Genomic DNA, 21,742 nt, shown 5'->3' with positions numbered 1-21,742 from the left:
CAAAGCATCAGTCTTTTTTTCTGTGTCTCTCTCACTCACATACAGACACACACAGACACACACACACACACTGGGGTGGCTGTGATACTACTTTCATGTCTGTTCCGCACCACAACTGTTTTCTCCTCCAACTCCGACATGTTGCCCTGCGACCAACAAATACTAACCACCCGTCGTCAATAACTCACACTAACATCTTTCAGAGCAGCTGATTTGTCTGTGGTGTTCGACTGTGACTCGCACAACAAAGAGGTAAAACTCCAACTCCTCATCCTGCATTAATTGCCGACTGTGGTCTGTGATGACGAGGAGTGGATGTGGGTGAGACCTGTGCTGAGTTGTGAATCTGTGTCTCTGGGTGAAGCTTAGACAAAGTGCGTCGGATACGTCTCGGTAAAGCCACTGAGGGAACAAAAGGGCGAGTGATACCGTCAACCAGCAGCAGCAGCACTCAGTGACTTAGGTGCACACACACGCATACACACGCACGCACACTCACACAATCACACAATCACGTCATCCTTCAGGCAAAATCGCAAACGGACACCCTTCAGTTGAAGCTCTTCTTACATCTCCACATGTTTTACATGTACTCCCATATTCTCATAACTAAAGCTGCAGATTCTGAGGGTTTGCTGAGGAATGTGTGTGTGGATTAAATGTTGAAAGTTTCACTGTAAATCAAGGAATCATTGAGAAAATGGGATACAAGACAAAAAAAAATTTAAGTTCGTGCAAGGCGTAGCAGATACTGTTAAGTGCATGTTAACCTGTGACCAAACATACAAAATACAATTTGAAATATTTCCACATTGCATTTGAGAAGCCTTCTTCAGACAAACAAAAAGGCATCACGATAGAAATCAATAACTTAAACATATCAATTATCATAAATAATGACTGCATTGTTAAGAAAACATACTGATTTGCCAGAGCTTGAATAAACAGAACATTAAAATAACAGCAAAATCATGAAGCTGCGTCATTTTCTTTTCTTTAACAGCACTTCTTCACATACTTGTTGGCAAAAGTAAATCCCAGTCACGACCTGGAATATAAACATAGGTTGAAGGTTGAATCCTCTCCAGGGGAAAGTGGTCTTCTGAACCCAGCAGTGGGCTGATAACTCCAGTCTGTCCAGGGTCGAGGGCGTGAGGAACAAAACTGAGCACCTGTGGTAGCTCTCCTACTGTTTCTACAGAGTTTAAATGGTTCAGAGTTATTTTCCGGCCAATATCGCTATTTCACTTCAATTTTCTTTTAGAAAACTGAAATTAAATCCTCCAAACAAAGGCTGAACCTTGCGTCGAGACATACATAGCACCCAGGGCAAAAGTATTACCAGCACATGACTTGCGTCCTATGATAAATTTCTTTCCTGTTTTAATTAACAATACGTCTTTTTCTGCTTTGAATGATTCACTTCAATTCCTCGGGGAGTTCAGAAAATGGGAAACATGAGAAAACGTTTTCCTTCCGTGCAGCTCAGACTCAAGTGCTTGAGGCTAATGCCTCGTGTGGGGCTCCTGCTGCTCCCCAGAAGAGCAGATCATCCTCTGCTAGAAGTTAGAAAGAAGAGATTTATCTCAGATCTGTGTCCCTGTACAGCGATGAGGACTAAAGAGTGCTTGCCGCGTTAGGCTGCCTTCACAGGCATGAGGAAATAATAATAATAATAATAATAATTTAGTTCGCAATTAGAGTCTTGTCTCCCAGGGATGAGATATTTTCAGTGACTGTTAAACAGAATTTGTTCTGAATATAACTTCCACTTATCACTGATGGGTTAATTAAAGTTCACCAGTTTCTCTGAGTGTATGTTCACAGCTCTGCTCCTGTGTCACACTCACTGTACAGTTCATGTGTTTGAGAACCATGGAGAGAAGTCGAGGTTTCCAGTCCACGGGTTTTCCTGGAGATGCGTCTAAGTGCACAGTCATGTATATGTATACCTTGGTATCCACATGTGCTGGATCAGAGCAGTTCATCCGGGTTGATGTCTGGTATGGGCTGTCTCCAGTAACAGAAAGAGCTGAACTCTGGCATGAGAAAGGCCTCGTTCTGCTCTTTGCTCAACAGAGGGAACACGTGCTCCACCAGCTCACTCAGCCGGCCGTAGCTGTGGAGGAATATCAGATATCAGTCCTCTAGATATACCAGATTTTCAACAAAAATAATCTGTCAAGTAGTTTTTGTGTGATCACCCAACAAACAGACGGAGAGGCTTGAAAACACAATCTAATTGGTGGAGGTAATATTTACTGTGTTAGCAAACAGATGCTTTGACAGTGAGCCACATTAGCAATAATTTGACTCCAATACTTAACATCTAATTTACATTTTGTTCACATCTCCACCAACTCTTGAGGGAAATATCTGGCTCTTTGAGAAACACTCTGCTGTGATCACCAGGAAGCTGCTAACTTGTTTGGAGCCGGGCAGGTAGCGAAAAGTCATTTAATGTGAAAACAACGAGAAAGTTGCTTTTCTAAAACCCAAAGAAATAGATGCAAGATGAAGAAAAAAGCTCTTTAGCGAGTTAGTACATATGTAATAGTTCTGTAAGATAAGTTTCTTTTGAGTGTGTCTATTGTTTTTCTTTTTTCCACATTTTGATTTTTTTATATGTACTAAATTACATGTATTTTAAATTTAGTGAGTGTCAAATGCATTGGAAAGACACAGAAGTAAAGAACGCATGTAGGTATGTGAATCCTCAGTGAGAAGGTAACGATAAGTGTTTGTACTTACGAAGACTTGTTTCCCTTGGTCTGCTCCTGGATCAACTCTCCCTTAGGGTTAACTGTGAAGATCCGACATACAGGAACTCCCACCTCCTTATAGGCAAACACATCCTGAATGGAGACATGACGTTTAGAGTTCAGTATGTGATCTGAATGTAAAAGAGACAGGACTTCCTAACTGAAGTACGTTTAATTCTATATTTTCCTTAGATAAAATCTGAATACATTTATAATTTATATTTCAAAAAACAACAACCCTTTAATAGGAGTATATTAAAAATACATAAACTCAGGGCCGTTAAAAGCAATTTGAAATGACATCAGTCGATTATGGAATTTGAAGAAGCCTGCAGATATAATACACACGGGTACAAACTGACCTAAGTGCATTATTCACATCAACCACAGTTTTCCTGCCCGTGTTCCACCTAATGGTAATATTTCTAGACTGAATGTTTTGTTGGGCAGGAGCAGGACTGTGTGTGTGTTTGTGTGTGTTTTTTGTGTTCTATGTATTTTGGCAACTGATGGAGACAGACAGACTTGATGGCTGGCCCGCTGCTTCATCGGGGTGTTTGTGTTTATGCAGCTGAAGATGAGATGCTGTGCCTGGCTTGAGGTCCCGTCCACAGACAAAGTCACACGGGACCATGTCTGACTCCCACCAGTGACCTCAGCTCAGGTTCAGCCCAGTACCGATTTCACATGTTTGTGTCTGTTAATTGTCAAGTTGATCAAACGAAGCATCATGACAACACGGGCTTCTGGAAAACACAGCTCGCTGACATGTCAAAGCGAGCGCTTTAATGTCCTGACATCTTCAAACAGCCATTAACTCACATTAGTTCTATTCCCAAAGGCAGCGTAGAATGGCTGCTTGTTATGCTGGAACAGGTTCTTGATGTCTGTAAGGCATTCAATCTTGAAGATCTCTGGCTTCTTCTCGATAACCTCCCTGAGGAAACAAACACATGATTAGAATGACACAAACTGCATGTCCTTAGAATGGGGCAAGAGTAAACTTCTCCAAGTACATGTTCCATTAGAGAGAGAAAACTAACAAACCCAACCTGAACCTGACAGGATTTCTGTTTGTCGTATCTCAACCTGACCTGAGACCCAAAACTAAGGTGTGGATTCAAAAGTTTGAATCCACACCCCAAAATATGCAAAACGTTTAAACCCTCAAATTTAAACTTTCCTTACAGTCGAAATGCCAGGGTTTGGAATAAGCATTTCTGTTACATACACACGTAGTTAAATTTAGCAAAACTAGTATTGATGTTTACTTGTGGTGAACTGGGAAAAGGCATCGATTAAAGCCATGTTGTGCAAATTAAAAAGGACCTTAACTGCATAACAAAGCCTCACTGTTTGTGTGTTCTCTGAATAGTTGAGCTTGAGGCGAGGAGTTGGGTGTGATCATCTTTGTCGAGGCCAAGAAGCTGCTGACACGCATGGCCTTAAAAAAGCTGCAGCTCTACCAGTGAGCGGAGTGTTATGGTTGTTTAATTAACTTCTGTTGCAGAGCCCAGTGAGATGTAAACAATGGATCAGTTGTGTGCTGTGGTAAATCTTGTTCACCAAGACCAGTAATTACCTCGTCCAAGGAGGTTATGTTTTCTGTCAGCGTTTGTTTGTTTGTTCGAAGGGTTAAGCAAAAACTACTCAACCGATTTCCATCAAACTTTGACCCAAGGAAGAACTTTTGGTGCAGATCCAGAATCATAAGCTACATTAGGCACTTTACACGGAAGGTTGAGACCTTAGAAATTATGATCAGGGGGCAGATGCAGGAATTTTCTTTCAACTTACTGAGGGTGTGCAATTTTATGCCGTTCCAAATAAGAATCTGCATCTAGTGAGTTTAAATGTGGTTTCATAATGAGGTGTCTGCTCTAATGAGTCTCTCTCTAGTTTTAACATTGATTCCAAGATAATCTGTGCAATGAATACAACATTTTTTTCAGTGGCACTGAAATATAAGCTCCTTAGATTTTTTATCAAATGTCATCTCCCACAATTTTGCATCCACAGCTTAATGCTACACAGACATCAGCAAGTTGCAGTAAGTCTAACAAGCTAATTAATGAACCTGTCAATCACACATCCAAAAGGTGATGCCTTGGAGGCTTCAACCATTCCTGGCTTGTGAAGAAGGAATTTACATCCGTTTGAACCAGGAAATAAAGCTGGAAAAAAAGGTGGTCCTTTATAAAGTACATACCTGTGGAAGGCAGAGAAGAGGCTGCTGGGAGACAGCATCAGAGGTCCTCTGGGCAGGATGGTGCCTCCATCATTGACCCACTGCAAGTAGCCTCTCGTCATGTCCGCCATGCCAATAGCTCGAGCTGAGCAGTACAAGAACTTGTAGCCGTTCCTGCCAGAGGGCAGAGTGGTGCTCATTAATGGTTGTGCGGATACACTTCAATATCATGACCATCATTAGCAACTACTAAGAATAGCCCTTTAATTAGATCCGCGACTCCGGATGTTTTTATAATGTGCAGAAGTCATATGAAACTCGATGATAATCGCGCGGAGGAAAGATTCTATTTATTATTACTGCCCACGGTCACTATTTCCCATTTCCTGTGTGTATTCAATGTTCTACTTTCTGAATGACTAATGCAGCAGAGACAGGTCAAGATTTAAGTGTTGGAGAAAAGTACTGATACTGATACTTAATAACTGAGTGAGTCATCACACACACACAGAAAATATCATCTCCACAGCGATGATTGGGAATCATATCCAGTGCTAATCATGGACCAGTCATTCACCCGTCCTCTGTGATTAATCAGTGTTGTTGGGCACTTACTCAGCCACTGAGTGGTAGAGCTTGGCGATGCCTTGGTGAGTCCAGTCCTTCCCCAGCTGCGGCAGGATCTGTCCAAACACATCTGACCTGAAGCATTAAACAAACATGTACAAATGTTATTGACACAAAGACAGGGGTGTTCCCATCTGCCACATCACTGAGCCGGAAGAGGCAGAGAAAGCGTGTGCGTTAAAGACGATAAAGCAGATCTGTAGCACAGACTTCCCAAAAGATGTCACATAAAGCAGCATAACTACTTAACCATTCCATCATAAATAGAGAACATTGTGAGCCGTTCTCCACTAATGAGGATTACTGGCCCATGGGGGAGGAACCATCTCAACCTTAGCTTATGTCGGTGTGTGCTTACAAACTGAAATGTAAATGGGCTCATTATAGCCCCTGTGCTCTTCACCCTGTTACTTAGAAAAAGCCACATGTCACAGGTTGGCCTAAAGGGTCACACAGATAATAAGCTGCAGTCAGTGTGGACCCGTTTGATGTTGACCACCTATGAACCGCAGTCTGCGTCAAGTAGGCAGCAGACATCGGTTTGGTGTCAAATGAGGCAGAGGTGGCCTGAAGCTAATTAGAAAGATTAAAATAAGCAGAAGTGCATAATGCTCTTAATTAATATTTGCTGTGTGAGAGGGTTGAAAAGAAAACGGCAGAAAATGTGGAATTATCAATAAAAGTCATTTATGCTCCTTGTTTCTAATTTATTTGTACATGATCCGACTTATCCACTGTTCTGTCACATTTTAAGTCACTGTTCATTCACCTGCTGGTTTCCATCTGCAGCGCTCACATTATTAATGAAATAAGAGGCCTTATATCACAGTCTGCAGGGAATTTACAGACACCAAGAACTTGCACTTCAACACATGCTTGCCAACGCGTGAATTGCTTCCGTTCCTGGAATATAGATTCTTACAGGCCGTGATAAAATGCCTGTGATGCGTCATATGTCACAGCGGTACTTCTCTGTTTGATCTAAAATTAGCTTTTCTATATAAAATACTAAAAGTGTGACAACCTTCTACAAGAAATGGATGCGAGTAACAGGTTTATTAATTACACACGTCTTGGTATTCAATTTAAGATTTATTAACAATGATATTATTCACAACTGATACCACACACTTATGGGGACCTGATGAGCCCTAGACAATGTGAAGGGTTATATTAACTACGACACAATTTTTGTTCAGATGTGTTTGCTCTGTAAAAACTGAAAAAAGCCTCAGTATCATTGTTCAGCTCGGAGTGGGAATAAAACCAATGTGAACTATATGGGACAGGTGCAAACACATGCCAGTAACCAGCTACCATATGCTGTGGTTTTGCCCAAAACTTGCCCTTTCTGGTTTCCCTTTTCTGATACCATTTCCAAGGCTTATGGTCGTAATATTAAGCCCTATCCTATAATTAAGTTTTGGTGTATATTCAATTCCAGTTGTTTCCAATCTCCCTGCTCATTTACAGAAGGTCATTGCTTTTTCCTCTTTATTAACTAGACACTCAGTTGTATTTAAATGGAAGGAGGTAATCTCTCTATCTCACCACCAATGGAACAAAGATCTGATGCAGAACATTAAGCTGGTCAAAAATTAAATCAACCCCAACGGTTCCATTAAGAACATTTACTTCCCATTAGTAAACTGTGAATAGTTTTTTCTGGCTTGGAACTATGAACTCACGCCTCAAAAGATGATCTGTCCTATTAAGGTTCAACTACACTGTGATGTGAATATATTATTTATATTGTGAGATATAGTTAATACCTTGTCTGATAAATGTAAATACCTTTATAAACATTGTAAAAACACTGAATGATTTGGTGCCACATACTTGGTGATGGTGCCATCTATGTCAGAGATAATGACTCTGTCGTCCCAGTTCCACATGTAGATGGTCCCCTCGCAGCGGCACGTACCCTGGTACTGAGTGGTGATGCTAAAAGTAACATCATTGGGTCCCTCCTTCAGTTTCAGACTGGCCTGGTAACACAGGGAAACAGTGACAGCATGTGTACAGTTTATTTCATTCAGTAACTGTGCTTGAGTATGAATTACTATGCCACAGTACAATGATCACGTACAGGACTTCAGAGCCCCCTACAGATTCATAGAGGTGCAAACACATGTAATTCATAGTCCGCCAGCAGAGGGAGCCCTACACTAATAAAATAAACATTTTAAAGTTTACTTTTGCAATCCACTGTGTAATCTGATCAAGAATGTATTCTGAAAATTAACTATATTCGTATTTCACAATGATTCGGTCAAATTAACTTACAAAGGAAACAAACAGAGTTTGAGGAACTAAAACCTCATGTGTACTTACTATCTGATCAGAAGAGAGGCGTAGTGACTTCCTGTATGTGTGGGGGGTAGGGTGGTGCGGAACATCTACCGGCTGCAGTCGTTCTTGACAGGATGCAGCACTCACCTCCTTGGACTCTTCGTCGCTGGATGAGTCTCCTGCTTTAGGTCTAAACAGGAACAACAGTTGAGATTGTATATTATTGTCTGACTGATAAATTACTTTAAAAGCCAATGTTTAAACACCAGTGTAGAACTACTGTACACAAAACATATGGGTGTATGTTTACTGTTTGTCAGTTTTACAATCCTATGCTAGACTTCATCAGGTGACCTCACTTGACTTGAGACACATAAATAAACACAATAAACCTTTAGTTTCACTTACGGTGAGGCCAGCTTCTCCTGCGATACAGAGGGGCCTTCCTCCCCCGAATGAGACTCCTCCTTGGTTTCCATCTTGGTTTCTGACTGTAAAAAATTTAAAGAAATCCCAAGATAATGAACATGATCAAGAGAATGGATAACATTTTTTTAAAAAGAACATTGTGCATGGATTTGAATTTTTCTTAAAAAATAAAACCTGCTCACACCTGCTTGATTGCACTGTCCGCCCTCTTTCGCCAGAACCACCAGCGGCCTGCCTTCTTTGGCATTTTCTCCTTCACCCAGGCCTCCTCTGTAGCCTTGAATAAAAATGACATTAAATGATGAGCTACAATGCTTCACAGGTACGGACTGCACATAGAACACAATGCAGAAACAATGTCTCTCTTACCTTTGGTAAATTCTTCTGAAATGCTTGTAGACTTAGAATCAAGGGGGCAGCAAGCGTCCAGTTATAATATCTGATGACAGACAATAATTTAGAGCTGAATATTGACCATGTACTCACGCTGAATCTCTCATATACATTCAATTTCATTCATGAAATTAATTAAATGCTTACTTACCTATTTCCTATCTTTACTACCAAATTGGGGTTATCTATAATTGCTGGATTTTCTGCAAATTCTTGATAGGTGATGATATGCTCCATGAACCTTTCTGCAAACACAGAAGCGAGAGGGACATTAATTAAAGGGCGCAGATGAAAAGGTCAGTAGTGGTGAGCCATAAGATCTTACTTAAGCCACAAAGAAAGGTCAGGAAACGTTTTCTTCCCCCACGTAGAGAAGCTGGTGTGTAGAGTGTATTTTTATTTATTCACACAAAAGAAAAATCAGTCAGAAAGGTGAAGATGGGATTCAGTCCTAGTAAAATAGAGACTTGTGTCCTTGAAGGGAAATGTGGGCACAATTATGGTTACCATTAAGGGTACAATAGATAGAAAGAGCCTCAACCAGCAGTGTCTAAACACCTTCTGATGTCACTAATACAATACAGAATTATCGTAGTTTTACATGTAATTTAGCTCCATGTCTCCACTGGCTGACTTCCTGTCTTGCATAAAGAACTTAGTGCACTTAAGGCTGCATTTTTTATGAGTGTTTTTCTTGTATACCTTTGGATATTTCAGCATTTTCTGTAAGGCCTCCACACAGAGAAAGGGTGACGTCTGGGAGGTCACTTGCTGAGTCAGACAGACACTCTGTCCCACTGTCAGCTGCAGCACTACCCACCGACTGAGGAGACGGAGAACCAGAGAGCATCTCCGAGTCCATCCAGTGCTTAGTGGCTGCCTCAGCCTCACTGGATTGACAAAGTTTTAAAATTAGCACAGTATTTATATTTGAACCAGGTCAGGCTGTAAAATTAATTAGGGACTTTTTTCATGAGCTAACCTCTTAGGAAAATATCTTGCAGCAACATCAGGTTCAAGTACATTCAGGTCATCTAGGTAGATATCCTCAGGACCCTGATGCTGGCTCCTCTTTGGGACACCTGTGTTTAAAAACGAAATCATTTATCATCTATCAGACTTTCATTATCAGTGATAACAAAAGAAAATTGGCTAAGAAAGGGACCCATCTTGCCTTTCTTCTTTGAGGGTGAATCACTCTGTTGGCTGTTAGATGGCGTGGAAGTTGTCAGAACATCCAGGGGCTCAGTGGGGGTTACAGAACTCAGAGAGGTTACGGTGCTGACAGATGCGAAAGTATCAACTGCCGTTACTGTGGTGACAGGGGTGCGTGGCTCTGGCTTGACAATGGTACACACTGAGGAGACACCATCTTCCTTTTCGATCTCCGTTTCATCCTCCATAGCCTCGGAGCTGAGGATGACTCGGAAGTGGGTACTCTCCGACGGGGTGATGGTCACTCTTTTTAGTGGTTCTGGTCTCTCTTTCTTGGGGATCTGGAGGTTGGATATGAGAAATTAAAAAAAGATACTTCATAGTTACTTCATTGATGATAAAACTAAGAATTATGTTTTCATGTGAAGAGTGTGAAGTGTTTACCCGGGTTGTTTCTGGAAACTCTCCCCAGGTCCACTGCATGTGGGACTCGGCTCTGAGCAAACTCTCTGAAGGCCTGACCACCAGTTCAGAGTCACTCTTTGGGGAAAAGGCCTGTGACAAAGCATTTCTGCAGGGGTAGATATAATCCATTAAATCAATAAGTAAGAGGCAATTAAGGCGTCTTCTTCACACCCTTGTTGATGGCTGTGAGTTCATGCCAATACATACCTGTCATCTGACCGCCAGTCCCCATCAGACATTGAATAGCTATCAAGGCTGTGTCTGGCTGCAGGTAGTTTTGGGTCAATGTCCCGCATTGTGGTTACTGAAGGGGACCTAAAATCAAAAGGTTGCGAAAGATACTTAATAATTAACCCAGCTCTAAACAGATCTTGGCTACAGTAACAAGAATTGAACTTACCTAGAAACGTGTGCTGCAGCCTCTTCGTCAGAGCTCAGGTCCATCTCAAAGATCTCTTCATTTTGCACAGAGCTAGACATAGCAGCAGTTGTAGCAGCAGGTGCGTTTACAGCAATAGTGTTGCCAGTAGTGACTGACATGGGTGGGGTCAGCTCCTCTCGTCGGGGGTCTCCCTTATGCTTCTTCCTCCGCCTCTTCTTCTTTTTAGTGCCCACGGTGCTGGGAGCAGGAGGCTCCGAGGGGTACTCGGGGTCAGCCGGGTCATCCTCTAGATCTTTCGGTGCCCTGTGCTCCACCTCCGACATCCAGAACAGGTGACTCTCAGTGGGGATTGGGGAGGTGGCCAGGTGGGCTGGGACAATCTGCTAAAGGATCAGGTGAGAATGCAGGAATGTGAAGCTCAAGATGTGTTTAAAACAAAAGCAAACCAAAAGGAGCTCAACTCATCCCAAGAGTCAAAGTAGAGAATAAGCCAAAACTTAAAGCCACTGAGGTGATAAGTCAGAGTCAAAGACCAACAGTTGAACACAGTTGAAATTAACAGACTCAGTGTCCATGAACCTCATATATATTTCCAATGACAATAGCAGTCACTAATGAGTACCAACTGAAGCAACAAGCTGCATCAGCTGTCAGAAACAGTTTAATCCTGTGTGAGGAACACCTGAAAAGACAAAAGATTCCTATTTATGGAACTATGATAATAAACCCCATGAGACCTCAAATGCCATTGTAAACTAAATGTGGTATGTTATGGCTCCTTCTGTCAGTGCACTGAGGCCCATGACTCAAGTCCTGTAGAACAGGGTGGCTGTCAGTGCTGAGCTTTCACAATAGGAACTGAGAACGCTTGAGCAATAGGTCACCTGTCAAATGCAGTAACTGCACAAAAGTGGAGTAATTATTTCCTATGTTGGACAATGCGACAATGGCTGGATGCTGTAATTCATTACAATCTCATTCTAGAAAGGTACAATTATTACAATAAAAAAAACAGGAAATAGGTTTTTGTTGATGTTTGATAAAAAATTTGCCAGAATTTACAAAAACTAAAGTTTACATTTGTGTTATCAAGCTACAAAACAACTCTTATGGTACATGTGTATTTTTCAAATGGTGGTGTTTATCCCTCTAGGTGGTTCATGAGATGCTTACATCCAGCTGCTCTGTTTCCTGGACGAAAAAGGCCTCTCCATTGTCACCAAGCTTCATGTGCAGGTCTACGGGCTCGCCATTCACTTCAATGTCAATCTGAAAGAAATTGACACAACGTTCAAACCGACACCTCTGTGCTACCACAACAAGTGACAGTGTAAAGGTAATTGTGAAGTAATCTTAATTAGGAAATAGGACAGTGAATATGGTGTTTACTAGACATCTACTCAGGATGTATTTATCTCTAAGTCTGAGTTTCCCTTTTCAATTGACTGGAAAACCGATCTCGTTTTATTATACTTCCGACAGTTAGTCAGCTCACAGAAGAACAGTGCCGCTTGCTGCAGCCAAAGCTTTCTCAAAAACCTAATAGGTGTATTGGTCCTCTGGGCTTGCTTTCTGTGGAGCCGGCCAATAGAACAGGGCTATTAGTGTTTGCCACGCAAACCCCCAGTGGAGCCGAGGCCATTCAGAAACTTGACACCACAAAAGCAAAAACCAGCTCATGTCTGGCAGAGACTACATAGGAGGCAGACTTTGACTCTTCAGTTCTATGACTAGTCTGAAAACCTGATACCAAATCATCAATATTAATTCTCAACCAATGTCCACCTGTTGTAGCTCATCTTTTGCCGATGAAGAAACCAGGCCGGTGAGGTTTCTGAGTTACTGGTGATTTGATTTCACCTCCTCAGGGTTGCTAAAGGGAATTTATGTGTGGTGAGTGATGGCTGGGAATTTCAATACCCAATTAATAATGAGACAGAATAAATGAGGGTCCTCTTCAACCTTTCCACACTCAGTGACGGGTTACATTCACTGTGTGAGTGGCTGAATTGTGGCTGTGCCAACACCACGCGGGATTACAAGAATTACACAAAGCAATGAATGCTCGAAATTAGGGCGTAGTGTTGGGCTTTTGCTGTCTGAATGCACAATGTGACTTCGGTGACTTTCCAAGAAACAAAAAAACAACAACCTGTGTTTTATTCAATCAAACGTGTTTGTTTTTAAAACATGTCTGGTTGCCAACAGAAGGGACTGCTGAATGGGAACAAACACACCATCAACAGCCAAACTTTAATTAGCATTTGGCTGGCGACTACAGCCTTTTCCCTACTTCTGAATTTTTTTTAGGATTTGTTTGGTCCAGCAACTTCTTAAAAAAATACATATTTAGCAGCTGCCCTCGAGGATCTGACAAGTGATTTCAAGGACTCATACATAACTGTTGTTACAAAACAGCCCTTGTTGAGGCCCCCTTCTTCATGCTTCCTTCCCTTCTCACACATTCAAGTTGTGGAACTGTTGCCATAGAAACCACTCATTCATTCCTGCCTTCTAAACCCATCAGCATTCTGGGTAGATGTCGGTCCCCCGCAAATCATCATCCACTTCGGTCCACAAACCAGTAAATGAGCTTTCTGTCATTCGGATCAAACGCTGCTCTGAGATAAGACGTCATGGACAAGCTCAGCTGTCATGTGGGAAAACGCATTAAATTAGAATCTCTAATTTTAGCCATTCAAAATTACCACCTGAATGCCAAGGGCAATTCTGAAGCTTTATATAATCCAAGTAACCTCAATTTCCCTCAGGTTGTGTAACTGATACCAATGCAGTTTTCCACCATTATAATCCAAGTAGATCTAACATTTTAAAACCATATCATTTAGCTCTGTTAAAAAAATGCTGTATCTTGCAATGTTGAAGTGGAAGAACCACGTCAGAATATAATGAGTCCTTTCTTGGCCTGTGTCTCATTCTTCCACCAAGTATTGTGGAATTCCCAAGCCAGGGAGCTTATTTATTTTCAATGTTGTTTGCCCCAAATCACTTGTTTTTGTAAGAAAATGAAACTGAAGTTAAGCCAAGCTTCTTCAAAAGAAACAAAACCTCTCTGACCCTAGTTAGAGCTACTTTTATATGCCCTTACACACCCATGCATGACAGGTCATCAACCTCAACAATGCGATTGCTATCAGTACAATATTACGCCATGTGACTACAAACTGCATCATCACTGACATTCCATTTCAAGTTTTACTTTATTATCCACCTTCAGTTTTTATTGAAACATCTTATTGGACATGTTTTTCAAGCTAATTTCGGACACACCCTCACAGACCTAAAAAGTGATCTTATGAGGAAAATCCCTGTAAAACACCTGTGTGGGCGGACCACTGATGTGTGACACCTCACTTTGTCGTACACATCAGGTGGCTGGTTGCTTGTTTTGACTGTATGTGAATTCAAAATATTAAAAGAATACAGTGTGGAGAACAGGGTACACTAAAACCCCATGTTCAGTTTGGAAAATCTGGATCTTTCTCACATGTGCAGAAATGTTTTCTTTCCTGTTATGGAGCTCAACAGTTAAACAGTAAACATATTAGGGAACAGAAGCAAAAAAAATGTTATTTTTACTTACAACTTTCTCTTTGGAGCGAAGTACGCCCAGCTTGCCGAAGCGCACATGAAAGGGTGAGCACTGGTACGTGCCATCTCTCTGGCGGACAACCACAACATCGATGCAGCCCGATAATGTGGCCTGATTAATGCCCTTATACAGCTCTTTGACGGTCACAAGCACCTGACCTGCCAGCTGGCCCACGTAGTTCATAGTGTACGCCTGGAGGGGGGGAAAGAACAAAATATTAGTTATGGGAACGACTGGATGAGGGTGTTTTGTTTAGGTAGAGTCCAGAGGAGATGATACTATCCACTCCTGCAAGTCATGGAATTTGTGAGTTTTCCTTTATTAAATTAAAAATGTCTTGGTCTATTTTTTCTCTGTAGACCCCTCACAGTCCATCCATTGTTACCTTTTCTTTTAAGTATCTTCTTCCGGACAGTTAGGCTAAATCATTTGTCTTTTGTGTTCATCTCTCAGCTCCCTCACTGCCTGTTTGCCTGCCCTGTTGTGTCTGTTATCTCCTGACCTGCATAAAGACTGAGCCAGAGTGCAACTGTGACTCCCGTCACTGGCCGCGGTCCCACATGAGCAACAGCAGAGATGGGAGCTGACGGCTGGCCTGGAACAATGAGAGGAGACAACCTCACACACACATCGTTCCCACTGCCCTGCTGCCGTGAAAGCAGCCGACTTCCTGTTTACATTCACAACCCTCTGCTACGTAAATCAAATACAAACAGTACAAGCCAAGACAAGTTCTGCTGCTATACTTATATGGGTTTGAATGAACTCTGGACATTATCATAAGCACTTTTTGTCACTTGGGACAAACTGATTGTGTGACTGTAAATTTCAGAAGCAAACTGTCCCAGCTAACAGATAATCATCTAAACTCTCCAGCCTTCCTGTAGCTTCTCACTAGATTGTTTGCAGTCATTTGTGCACTGTGACGCCAAGTGTGTGCAACTATTAACTTAGCAAACATGAGACTGGCTTTGTTTGGTTCAGGGTCTATTTTAATGGGGTTTGCAAACACAGTCACCCGCTGACTTCACATGGTTTATGTAACTTTAAATTGCCACACTGACCTTATGTTCAGAGTACAGCCCTGAGAGCAGTGAGTTGAGTGCAGGGGTGTAGAGAACGGTGAAGGGTGAGAAGAGTGACAAGAAAAACTATCATGGATATTTTCCCTACAGGATCAGGTAGTAAACTTATGTGCAACTCAACAAGCCTAATTCCAAACCAACAGCTGTCACTATACACTAATTGCTTAAAGGGTATTTTCATCTCATTTTTATTATATCATTTGAGGCCTTCTGTCAACAAAACGAAGCTTAATCATCCCTACAAAAGAGGGCTATGCAATATGATGATATACACTGTGGGATGATAGTACAATGTAATCTATCGTTTCATGTTGAGCAACATATTTTGGTCATCTGGACTGAGCTTCACGTTCTTTTACCCGAAACGGATTCAGGCAGGACAGCAACATAAGGTCAACACAAACAAACATGGTGGAAAGTGAAAGTGGAGCAGTAATTCTGACAAGGAGACATCAGGCTCTTCTCTAAAATGGTAAATGGTCTCTATTTATATAGCACTTCTAGTCTTGATGACCACTCAAAGCACTTTACACTGCAGTTCATTGCCATTCTCGCACACATATACAGTGCATCTATGGGCAGCACTTTCTGGGTTTAGTATTTTGCCCAAGGACACTTCGGCATGCAGGTGGTGAAGACTGGGATCAAACCGCCGACCTTCTGGTTAGAGGATGACCGCTCTACTAAAACAATACAAGACGCTTATACTTAGGAGAGTTTTGTAAGAAATGTTACAAACACATACCAGAAAACCGTACATTACAAATTATGCCACAGTCCGGTCTCCGCAACAGACTTAAACATCAATAACCTAATTTATCATGTGTGCAAGAATCATATCAAACAGTACTTATAGAGTATATGGATGAGATCATTAATGTTGCTTACAACTTACACCTAAGAGAAGGCACAACTTCTGCCAACTTTGTGCCAAAATATTATCAACAACCTGAGCTGACACTCCAACTACCAACTACCTGACAATTAGATAAAGCTAACATTTTCAGGAAAGTCCTGCAAAGTCTTTGCATAAGTGCAACTGAAAAGGACTAACACTGAATATTTTCCTACTTCGCTACAACAAACGTCTGCTGTGACATTTGAATATGCTGGTGAGTTTGCAAAACTCCTTCAGGCATTTACAGAGAGGTTTCAGGACGTGAAATGTAAACAAAGGAACATGCTGCGCGGTTTAACTTGGAATGAGCCGAGGTCCGTGACAACCTACAACATGAAGTCATTAGGCTTCAAAGCAAGCCTGGAACGGAAACTTCAAAATGACAGATTGACAATCTTTACAACTGGAATTGAACATAACCAAACAAATAAAAAATGCTGTAAAACCACATCACGACTGCTTGAGTGAAATTAATTTATGTAAAGCATAAATTAAATCACCAACACATTTCAGGGTTTAAGAAGGCGAAAAGCCAGCATAAATTAAACTGGATCCATCTTTATTAAGACTTTGATCAATACATTTGCCTTTAATTAACATGTTTCTGTTTAGCATAATGCTTATATATTATTATATACCCCAAAAAAGCGCTGCCTGAAACCATTTAAGACGATTCATGGGAGAAACCCTAACACACACAGAAGTTACAAATTTACTTCCATGTGGCAGAGTAACACTTTGAATATAGAAGAAGTACTTTATGTCAGGAAGCAAGTTATGTAATTTTAACATTTACCACAACACCACAGAGTAACACTGGAGGTGCAGTATGTGCTACATTCTTGAATCGTGGTCTGGCACAGTGGGAACACTAAGTGCAGAGATACACGAAGAAGTCTGTCATAACAACAAGGCTAAAAATGGTTATTATATAATAGTCAATATTCTATAGAAGATACAAAAAGCTCTCTTGTGCAGCAGCTGTGTGGAAAGATGCCAGTATTCAGATATCTGGAACAGTCAGAGGCGACAAATGTACTTGAACTGCTTCTAATGATTTCTTCATTCTGACAGTGTCAAACGTAGAAGTAAACACAAGTAGCTATGACACCCGAGCCAAAACTACAATTTAGCTATAATTTTGTTAAAGAGGTAATTTACAGATTAAGCAGGTGATGCAGGCTCCTTGATCCAGCCTGGATTGCTGGTGTATATCAGTGTCCTACTCTCTTCTTTCACAGTTTAAGTTATCCCTAAATACAGTCTTGAATGTAGCCTTAAAACTTGGCTACAGTATTGACCAATAAGCTTACAAACATCACAAACCAAACAATACAACTGTAGTCAACCCTGTAGCTGAAGCTGTGACCATGTCATTCTGACTCACCAGGGACCAAGACGACCTCAGAGACAAGGACTCGTCCTGCTCACTGTTGTCTGTGTTGTCCTCTGTGTTGCTTCCCAGCAGCTCCCTGCCCCCCCATGATCTCGACCTCTTCATCACCAGCTCCTAGTTTACCCACATCAGGATACTCCACTGGAACCAGTGTTTTCCTCTCTAAGACTACGGCAATAATGCCTCACTGCCATCCTGAATCCAATCTCAAATGTAGCCCACCTTATCACCTATGAATATACCTTCCCAGGCATAAACACTGATACTCTATCTCACGCCAACGGAGTTTATGCAACAGTGTCATAAACTTTGTCATCCTTTTCTTGGGTATACTTTTCAGGATATGCATTTGTGCTCCTGCCATCTAACATGACACAAAGCCTCCAGCCAATGGGACGGCCTCTTTGAGGTAGCGGTGTGTGGCTGATAAGGGGCAGCTGATTTTCTGCCAACAGTGTTTTTCCCTGATAAGAGCAAAGCTCAGGGAAAAAGGCCGAGCAGTTCTCTGCAACATGACGTTCGAGCACAGTCAGTCACATGTTTGGTACAATAGTTGCAGCGTGTGCTTGTTATTGTGCATGACTAATCAAGGGGAGCTGGACAGCGAGTGGCTGCAGGAGTCGACCAATGGGGTGTTCAGTGCAGTGGATCTCTACTACAAGTCGCACTTTACCCTTTTTGACATCCTGGCCATGTGATTGCAAAGATAAAACAGGTGAAACTCCTGCAAAAGTCCCGTCAATCAATTTCTCTTCAGGAATTCTTTACATAACACCACAGTTTACTAGAATTAGCCAAAGTGCTAATTCAATCATATCTGTATAGAGTGGATACATTCATGTGACTGACATCCAAGCAGTGGAGAATTCAGATCTGTTTTTGTCATCAGAAGATCCTCTGTGGCGCCAATACCATCATCCTCCTGCCTGGTTTAGCTCCTAAGTGAGTTCATGAGATAACATAAGTCATGAGACTCCTCCATTAAAGGCCTCATCCCCACTCTCCCATCTGCTAAGCCTTTTGTAAACAAGACCAGTGAAAACAGAGGCCCACTGAGATGAGGGCTGTTGGTTCATCTTCCTCCTGTGTTAGGGTCCGTCCATTCAGGGCTCTTGTCAAATTCTTTAGAAGAGATACTTTCCTTTTAGAAGTGAAAATTACATGACTTGTAATGAGTCGTGACAATGGCCGAATACACTTAGACAGAATAAACATTGTATTGCTAAGTGCAAACTACATGCGAGTATTATGGTTCTAATTTCACCCTAACTTGATTATTATGGTGTGTACACGTGGAGTTACCTCAAGCACATTCACTTTGAGTGGCTGACAAAGGCTTGAGTCCTGCGACCAAGCTGCGGCCAATGAGACCACACAAGGTCATGTTACACTCAAGTATTAGGTTACAGCAAACTGCATGAAATGAGCCCACTTATTATGCGAGTGAGATAAATCATGACAACCACTGCCAAAGAAAAACAGTCTGGGGTTGGATTGCGGGGCAATAATACAAAAACAAACCGTTTTCAAAAGGAATGTTGAAATTGATTCAACCATTCAATTGCTTGTTTTCAGACAATTTTCCGAATGTTGTGAATTTCGCGATAAAACCCCCAGAAAGATTGCAAACTTAACTGTTTAAACAGCTGCCAGATTATTAGGTACACTTAGCCCTGCAATAAATCCTAATATCATGATGGTAATGATGTCCAATCGCTCTTTAAACCCTTTTAGAGACATGCTAATTCAATTGTTATGGTAATTTTGAAGGATGTAGTATCGCCGTTAATCTAATTTTGCTTTAGAATCATGGCGATTATTTGATTCATCACCTGACAAAACTGTTTTTAAATCAATTAATCATTTCAGTAAATTTGAGTGATACTTATTGCTTCTAAATTATTAAAATGTTAGGATTTTACACTTTTCTTTGTCATTAATACAAGACTAAACATTTAGGTTTTGGACTAATGATCAAATTAAACAAGCTCCTGTAATGACCTTTTTAAACATGTATCCTCTATCCCCCTATTTATTGACGTTATAGATAGAATGCACATTCAGGAGAATCACTAGATTATTAACTAGATTCATTGATTGTGAATTGACTGATAGTGAAGACAGTTCCGTGTCAACACCTCCACCAAGTACAGCCTCTAAAAAGCCAAATAATTTGATTTTACACCTTTTTAAAAACACTTTCAACAAGAAGTGGACATTTCTGACAGGAGCCTGTTGTGTTGGGACTCAACGCCAGTAGTGAGAAGACCCAGTAAACTGGTTTCATAACAAGGCTGATTTAAGGTTTTGTAAGGTACTTGAATGGCGAGGCGATGGCCTGACTTGAGTGTTTGTGATTGAATGACAGTATCAGTGGGAGGATATCACACACACACCACCACATTTACATTAAGAGCCTCACAGAACTGGGTTTCTCCCAATAGACTTTGTAAACTACTGTGGTTTCGAACCAGCCGCTCAGAGGCAGGTGGGGTTGGATGGTGAGGTGGCAGCACTGTTAGACTCCTGTATAACCCAAACAAGCTAACTAGCTTCACACATAACGCACAGATATGACGTTAGCCCGAGCTTTTATGGCTAAAAGTGCTAATTCCATACCCTAAAGCCGACATGACTTGTTTTAGGAGTAACCGGTAAAAACCGCACTCGTGAATGAAACAAAAACAAATCACGGAAATAAGCGGAAAAGGGAACAGAAAACGAGCTTTTTTTATAAACGTGTGTTGTTGAGCCGCCGCTCGACATGTCCACAGATCTGAAGCCACGAGACAGTGGAGCAGATGAATAAGTGGACGTTTCTAGATGAATGGAGCCGGGGCTCCGCTAGCTGCCAGTGAGTTCACCCGCAGCTAGCTCCGGGGGTTTACGTTACCGTTAACAGCAAACACGGTGAGAGCCGCCGCTAACGCTGCTCCGCCGGTTCCCCCCTGAAACGTGGAGCCGCTCGTTTGCGGGGTGCGATGAGTGGATCTGAAACCCGCTTGAATTAATCCATCGTGGCTAAAGCGGTGTTAGCCAGCGTACAGGCTAGCTAACGTTAGCTTGAATCAGAGGAGGGGAGAGAAAAAGAAAAACACCGCACCATCACAAGCAGCTGCGGTGGAAACGAGCGTTTACCTTTCGGTCGCTTCAGCTGGGGGGTGGGGGGGGGGATGCTGCCGGTGAGGGGACGCCGTGGTGTCCTCAGCGAGCCCCCATGTCTGAGCCCGGTGGAACTCCTGGGAAGCCTCCTGACGTGTCCGAGCCTGGACCACCGCGGCGGGGGAGCAGCGAGCTCAAGTTGACGGGACAGGGAGACGCGCGGAAGCGGCGGCGGCGGCGCGCCCGCACACAGCTGCTGTCACCGGGCTCAGGGTTAAAGGTGCAGAGGGAAGGATCCAGGTGACAGGGAACTGCTGGTCTGTTAACATGTCAAATAAACCTGGAGATGTTTTCACTCGCGTGTGATCATCTGTTCAGTTTCATATTTACATCAGGAGCCGGTCCTTTCTACGGAGGCCGCCATGTTTTTTACAGTAGTCCAAACTAAACACCTTTTGAGTTGTTATGACAACTGAAGGCTGCCAAAGGTGGTCTTTCCGCATTCCATTATACCTCGGACCACGGAATCTATCTATCTATCTATCTATCTATCTATCTATCTATCTATCTGTCTGTCTGTCTGTCTATCTGTCTATCTGTCTGTCTGTCTGTCCATCCATCCATTTATATGTATATCTATCTATCTATCTATCTATCTATCTATCTATCTATCTATCTATCTATCTATCTATCTATCTATCTGTCTGTCTGTCTGTCTGTCTGTCCATCCATTTATTTATCTATCTATCTATCTATCTATCTATCTATCTGTCTGTCGGTCCATTTATCTATCTATAAGTCTATCTATCTCGACAAGTTTTTTTTACTGTTTATTAGCACTTCTGTCATTAAATGTGTCGTACTGTCCAATTACTGTCTGTGTCCGTTTTAAGGTGTTACTATGCGTCAAATGCAGAGTAATGTTAATGCTCATAATATTATGAGCTGTTTTCTC

At 41.9% G+C, this 21,742-nt stretch overlaps 1 protein-coding gene across 6 annotated transcripts; it reads right to left on the bottom strand.

Moving 5' to 3' along the window:
* Positions 1-23: 23 nt before the first annotated feature.
* On the bottom strand, positions 24-21,196 carry lpin2 (lipin 2). Of its 6 annotated transcripts, XM_034613168.1 has the most exons (22): positions 17,677-17,770; positions 15,371-15,390; positions 14,692-14,901; positions 14,298-14,498; positions 11,867-11,962; positions 10,712-11,076; positions 10,519-10,626; positions 10,291-10,417; positions 9,866-10,187; positions 9,674-9,773; positions 9,394-9,581; positions 8,843-8,936; positions 8,668-8,737; positions 8,483-8,575; positions 8,278-8,360; positions 7,912-8,059; positions 7,417-7,565; positions 5,566-5,652; positions 4,972-5,124; positions 3,585-3,699; positions 2,752-2,855; positions 24-2,119 (listed from the first exon to the last, which is right to left on the bottom strand). In XM_034613168.1, the coding sequence occupies exons 4-22, from the start codon at positions 14,487-14,489 to the stop codon at positions 1,975-1,977; spliced, it is 2,739 nt and encodes a 912-aa protein (XP_034469059.1). In that variant the 5' UTR covers positions 14,490-14,498; positions 14,692-14,901; positions 15,371-15,390; positions 17,677-17,770; the 3' UTR covers positions 24-1,974. The 6 variants fall into 6 exon arrangements, with proteins under 6 accessions (XP_034469059.1, XP_034469058.1, XP_034469057.1 ...); XM_034613167.1 differs by lacking the exons at positions 14,692-14,901; positions 15,371-15,390; positions 17,677-17,770 and adding exons at positions 20,579-20,747; positions 20,824-21,196; XM_034613166.1 differs by lacking the exons at positions 14,692-14,901; positions 15,371-15,390; positions 17,677-17,770 and adding an exon at positions 20,824-21,195.
* Positions 21,197-21,742: the final 546 nt, after the last annotated feature.

This window comes from Hippoglossus hippoglossus, chromosome 17, assembly GCF_009819705.1.
Source record: "Hippoglossus hippoglossus isolate fHipHip1 chromosome 17, fHipHip1.pri, whole genome shotgun sequence".
Taxonomy (NCBI): Eukaryota; Metazoa; Chordata; class Actinopteri; order Pleuronectiformes; family Pleuronectidae; genus Hippoglossus; species Hippoglossus hippoglossus.
Note: the sequence above shows the minus strand (reverse complement) of the source record. Positions and strands in the feature narration are given on the sequence as shown.